At 37.8% G+C, this 6,470-nt stretch overlaps 1 protein-coding gene across 1 annotated transcript; it reads right to left on the bottom strand.

Annotated features, from left to right (window-relative positions):
• Window positions 1–1,725: 1,725 nt before the first annotated feature.
• Window positions 1,726–3,392, bottom strand: LOC141337531 (prostaglandin D2 receptor 2). The gene has a single exon (XM_073843367.1). The coding sequence runs from the start codon at window positions 3,390–3,392 to the stop codon at window positions 2,106–2,108; it is 1,287 nt and encodes a 428-aa protein (XP_073699468.1). The 3' UTR covers window positions 1,726–2,105.
• Between the last annotated feature and the right edge of the window lie 3,078 nt (window positions 3,393–6,470).

Below are 6,470 nucleotides of genomic sequence, written 5' to 3'. Positions count from 1 at the left end.
CATGTGTCAGTGAACACGTACACTCCAGTGTAAAACCGGCTATCTATAGCTTGGTTTCTCTTTCCCTTTGTTCTAGAGTGCTCAGAGTAGCTGCAAGCTGCTAGTGACGCATACATGGAGTTTTAATACCACTAAGAGCATCTGTTTCATACTGTTACAGCACAGAGCTCACTCTTTTACAGCTTAAAACGTGAACTGTTCCGTCTGTCCACTCTGTGCTCCATCCGTTCACCAATTTCAGTTTTTTTTTTCTCTCACATGATCCCCTGCTAACTACAGCTGCTGATTAAAAACTGGGTCATCATTCAGTATGCAGATAATAATAATAATAATATTATACATGAGATTCTGCATTAAGGTCACTAATCAAGTAAGCAAATTTATAACGTTGATCATGAGAGCTTTCTTTACAGACAGATGTTCTTGCTTCCACTGAAACACAAGGTGCTCTTTGGATCATCTCAAATCATCCTGGATTTGATACAGTACAGTCAAGACAGAAGTTATTCAGACACCATAATTGATTTTTGATATTTTTAATATTTTTAACAGTGGGTGCAGGGCACTATGTTCATTTAAGTGAGGACAGCAAAATAAAGTAAACTGTGACATATTATACTCAAAAATTCTTCATACAGTGGACAGTAAAATTTAGAAAAATTTGGGACCAAATATTATGCAGACACTGCGATCTAACCATGTTTTGCTTAAATGTATTTTCTTTAATTGCTAATGCAATCTTTTTACACCAGACTGAACAAAATTGCTTGGTAATTGCTCAACAAAGGATTGATAGTTGTGTAAATATTAAACAGTTACCAGTGTAAATACTAACAGCTGATTGTAATCTATTGCATACCTTTCTATCAAAGTTAGACACAAAGTTAGACACACACACACACACACACACACACACACACACACACACACACACACACACACACACACACACACACACACACACACACACACACACACATATATATATATATATATATATATATATATGAGAGCAATAAAGAGCAGCAATAGCATTCTTCTAAACATCTCATTTTGTGTTCCACAAAACATGACATGCCAAGAATTCTCAATTTTGTGCTTAAATTGTTATGTTGATAATAAAATTGGTAATAATTTGTATACAATTTGAAAATATTGGGCAACAGAATCAGGTAAAACTTTCATATAGATTTTTATTTTGTATTCTAGTGCTTTCTGGTAAAAATGTGTTTCCAATCTGTTTTCTTGTTAAATATTTTGTTTCTGGTGTTGTCGCCAGCTGCTTTAAAGGGACAGTACCTAAAAAAGAAAATTCTGTCATTAGTTACTCACCCTTATGTTGTTCCAAACCCATGAGACCTTCATTCATCTTCGTAACACAAATTAAGATATTTTTGATGTAATTCGAGAGCTTTCTGAACCTGCATAGATAGCAACGCAACTACCACGTTCAACGCCCAGAAAGGTAGTAAGGACATTATTAAAATAGTCCATATGGCATTTGTGGTTCAACTGTAATTTTATGAAGCATTTTATTTAATCTTATTTCAGTTTCAGTATAAAGCATATTTAGTTGAAAGGTCCTCTTTACTGTCTTTACTGTAAGTTATTGTATCTATGACCTTAATTGCCTACTGACTGTAAACTGTGTGTCTTAAGTGCTATTCCACAATTGCATATGCAATAATTGTTTATGGTTCAATAAGTAACCATGAAAAACATTATTTAAACACTTTCCATTAAAGACTAAAGTTTATTTGGATTTTACAAAATTATATTTAAAAAAATACAGCATCCTGAATTTTTTTTTTTTTGGCTGAGTATGGGTCATGTTGATCTGTGTGTGTTTAAGGGGCTTTTGTTTTTAGTTCATTTGTGTTTACCAGTGGCAAGGACATACTCTCTTTAATATTCTCAAAATCACAACAACTTCAGAGGTAATCCAGCATGACTATGGCTTAAATCAAACCCAGTGTAGCAAAGGGAAGCAGAAAAGATAACGGCTTATAAGGCCATCCCATGATTGCGACCTCTTGTTGGTAGTCCGTAGTTCACTCAGAAACATCAGTTGTGAGTACCAAAATATGATATTCCACAACATAAAGTCACATTTTGTCATCTCTCTCTCCCTCATCGTTGGGACTGCTTTTAAAGTCAAAGAGATTGATGAAACCCTGTGAGCCGCGCTGGATGCGGCTGACGCTGGGAGAGCTGGGTGAGCTGGGTGAAGAGGGGAAGAATGAATTTTTCCTCATCCTTTCTGTAACCCGTACTAAGGGTCCAGCTTCCTCTACAAGCCCCTCAAAAAGTGCTTCTAAACTTTGGCGGATTCGCGTGGAGAAGTTTGGACAGCTAAAAGTGTAGATAATCGGGTTCAACACAGAGTTCAGGAAGACCAACGTTGTCGCGACAGGTAAGGACACCTCTACAAGATCCACGATCTCTGTCTTGTACTGAGCCGTCACCTCTAGCAAGCAGAAGACATGGTAGGGCACCCAGCAGAGAATAAAAGTTGCAATTACAGAGACAACCATCTTCATGAAACTTTGCGAGAGTCGAGCACCATTTTGTTCACCTGATGAAGACAGGCTGCGGAAGAACTTCAAGGATTTCTGTTTGCCATTGCTTACACCCAGCCGTCGACTCTCAAGCCTCTTTCTGCGAGCTCGCAGGTGTAGAAGAATGGTAGTGTAACTGACGGCGATGATGGCCAGTGGTACGACAAACGTCAGCAAGACTTTAGACACAGCAGTTGCTGCCTGACGCACCTTACAGTCTGTGTGCAGCGTGTCTGAGGAGGAATAGAGTGCAAAATTGTGATAGCAGAGTTTGCGGCGATCCTGCTTTTCCACAACGGAGCGGAACATGAAATACGGAAATGCATTAATCGTTGCCCAAGCCCAACCTAGACCACAAATCTTCCATGCTGCTGAGACAGTGCGGTGGTTCTGAGTCCAAACCGGCTTAGTCACCAACAAACAACGGTCCAGTGATATCACAGCCAGTAGAAAGGCAGAAACAAACATGTTGAGGAAAAAAATGGAGGCCTGGGCTGCACACAAAGGGCTGCCCAACTCCCAGCTGTGGTTCTTCAATAGATAGTGAGTGAAAAGCGGCAAGGTGAGCGTGGTTAGGAAGTCCGACAGTGCCAGATTGAGAACCCATACTGCAGCAACCGTCTTGCGACGTAGACGGAAACCAAGCACCCACAGCACCAGTCCGTTTTCCAGGATGCCAAGAGCGGATACCACACCGTGGATGCTCACCACTGCCAAGTTCACACCTTTGTCTTTGTTTAAGGTGTTAGAGATCATTGTCTGCAAAAGGGGGCAGTGGAGCTCTGAGGGGGATGATAGGTTGAGGGTGGAATTAGGAGGGAATGAGGAAGTCATTGCTGTCAAATAAAAGAGAAAAAAAATATTAGTTCAATAGGTCATAGGTATATAGCAGGGGTGGCAAACTCCGGATCTGGAGAGCCATAGCCCTGCAGAGTTTAGCTCCAACCCTAATTAAAATTCACCTGGCTATAGCTTTCTAGTAACCCTTTAAACTTTGTTTAGCTTGTTCAGGTGTGTTTGATTAGGGTTGAAGCCATCCCTGGTATATACACTCTTAAAAATAAAGGTGCTTACAGATGCCATAGAAGAACCATTTTTGCCTAAATGGTTCCATGAAGAACCTTTAACATCTGAAGAAGCTTTCAGTTTTACAAAAGGTTCTTTATGGCAAAAGAAGGTTCTTCAGATAATAAAAAGGTAAGAAAGAGATGGTTCTTTAAAGAACCTTTGACTGTATGGTTCTTTGTGGAACCAATAATGGTTCTTCTATGGCATCGCTGTGAAGAACCTTTTAAAGCACCTTTATATCTAAGAGTGTAGCATAGGTTTTTGAAATGTGTGTACCTGGTATTCCCTACATTATGGGGACCAAATGTCCCCACAAGAATAATAATACCAGTAAATTTTGACCTTGTGGTCAAATTGTTTTAGTCCCCCTTATAAATTACACAGAATCAAGGTTTTTGAAAATGCAGAGCATTCTATAAGGGGTAGGGTTAGGGCAAGGGAATAGAAAATACAGTTTGTACAATACAAAAACCATTACACCTATGGAAAGTCCTTATAATGTATACTAGTTGTATGTATGTGTGTGCATTTTATCATCTATAGGATCTTCAACCATGGTGTTGTATTGCATACACCCCAGGGTTGAAAATTAACAAAGGCTTGTGACAAAAATGCCACCAAAATGAACAAATGGCCAAAAATGTCCCTGCTCAATCAAACAGTGTAACAATGTCTGTCACGATTAAAATAAAATGTCAAAATGAATGAACAGTGTCATCAGATTGATTTTACGTGCTGTTTTGTGCAGCGTCGAGCTTATAACCAATCAAATGTGTTTCTGTTGAACTTAGGAATGCATTGGCCAATCAGAGGTGCTTAGATTAGTCAGCGCTGAAAAGGCAGGAGCTGTTGATAAGTGCACACCCAGAACGAATGCATGCCCAAAACTAAACAAAAACGTATCTATATTGTTTTCTATATTGATAATAATAATCATTATTAGAATATAAAGAGCAAAAATGTACAATAATGATTTCTGTCATAATATTGCAGCCCTATGAGCTCCTGTTTTTTACATGTGCAACAATTTTAAACAGTCTATTGTTATTGACATCAGTTTAAGATATTGATTAAAGTAACTGGGTGAATCTAAAAGTATTTTTCATGAAAGAAACCATAGTATGTTGATTATAATAATACAGTGATTATAAACTTTGCCCTCACAAATGAAAAAAAAAAAAAAGATCCTGGAAATCAATTCCAGGGAGCAAATATTTCTGACCCTGATACTGTCATGATTATGAACTTTCGTTTGTGTTTCTTTCTGTTTCTGTTCTCCTGCCTTAGTTAGTTTCATTGAGCTAGTTTCCTGTGTTGTCCTAGTTCATTCTGTTCACCTGCGCTCCTGCTATTAAGTCAGTAGTCCCTCTCTTGCTGTGGTATATAGTCAGGGGTGCCCAAACTCTGTCCTGGTGTCCTGCAGAGTTTAGATCCAACTTGTCTCAACACACCAACCAGGAAGCTATTGCTCACCAAAAAAAAAAAAAAAAAAAAATGTAGCAAAATGTTTTATGGTCTGATTAAACTAATTTGAACTTTAGAACCTATGATTAAGCATGGTGATGCAAGCATATCATGCAATAGGGCTTCTTCTCTTTAGCTGGGGCTGGGGCAATAGTCAAAATAGAAGCAATGGGACATGCCAAATACCAGAAGATTTTGGCACAAAACAGTAATTTTAAGAGGGGTGTGTAGACTGAGCAGTTTAAAATAGCTGTTTTCTCATTTAATTTATCTTAAAATGTAATTTATTCCTGTGTTGGCAAATCTGAATTTTTAGCAGCCATAACTCCAGTCTTCAGTGTCACATGATTCTTAAGAAATCATTTTAATATGTTGACAAACTGTCTTTTTAACAGAAAATTTCAAAGAAGAGGAAGGAAGAGGAAGAAGAAAATGTGGTAATTAGTAATGACACTCAGATGGTTTCTTAAGTTAAACAAACTCTATCGACTTAACTGCATTTACAGTAATACTGTAATGAAGTGTCTTAGTCTCTTAACTCTGTTAGTCTGTCTGTGAGGTTTCTGTTCTGCTTCTGCTGTTTTGGCTTAGTTTTGTCTGGTGAGAAGCATTACAACACTTTCATTCAAGACCTTCACAACAACATCATCCTGAGGTATGTTAAAAGTTTGTGTCTGTTTAGGCATGTGCATGGATGAAATATGCATTTTGACTTTTGAGTATAACAGCATTTATCATTGCCAAGAGCAAGCAGACCAAGTCTTGCCAAAATGTTGTGAAATTTACTTAATCCTAACCACAGTTAACCATCAAGTTCAAACATTTATTCATCAAAAACTCATCATTTTTACAGTAGTTAACAGTGTCTAAAAAAACTGATGTAGATTAATTGGTATCAGTGTGTTGAATAGGAACGTATTTCACACTTACTTGGTGTTTCAGTGGAAAAGATGACTGTACGATGTCTGCCATTCATCCATTCATGCCAGAATTGTCAGTTATTATTCCTCAGGAAATTCTTGGTGTTGATGTAAACCTACTACAGTTTCATTCAGGAGTGGTAATGGATCTCATTATTCGTTGAAAAGTAGCTTACGATGAGGCACTTGAGCATGTCAGTACCTGCCCTAAAATGTCTCTCCAACAACAACAATTACTTAGAAACATGGAAATGGTTGTGTGTAGATGAAAGAGAGCCTTGGGAAAACAGAAAAGTGAGCAATCAGGTTCATGAGAATATAAGAATAATATAATGTAACAATGCAGGTGTTTACTCACCGAAGACTTAAAGAATGGTCCACCTAAGACTTAAAGAAATACAGAACAATTGTATGGAACAGTGATTGTATGGATGAATTATTTTGTGTAATAATATTTTAG

Source organism: Garra rufa, chromosome 6 (assembly GCF_049309525.1).
Source record: "Garra rufa chromosome 6, GarRuf1.0, whole genome shotgun sequence".
In the NCBI taxonomy this organism is placed as follows: Eukaryota; Metazoa; Chordata; class Actinopteri; order Cypriniformes; family Cyprinidae; genus Garra; species Garra rufa.
This window is presented reverse-complemented; position numbering and strand designations above follow the sequence as displayed.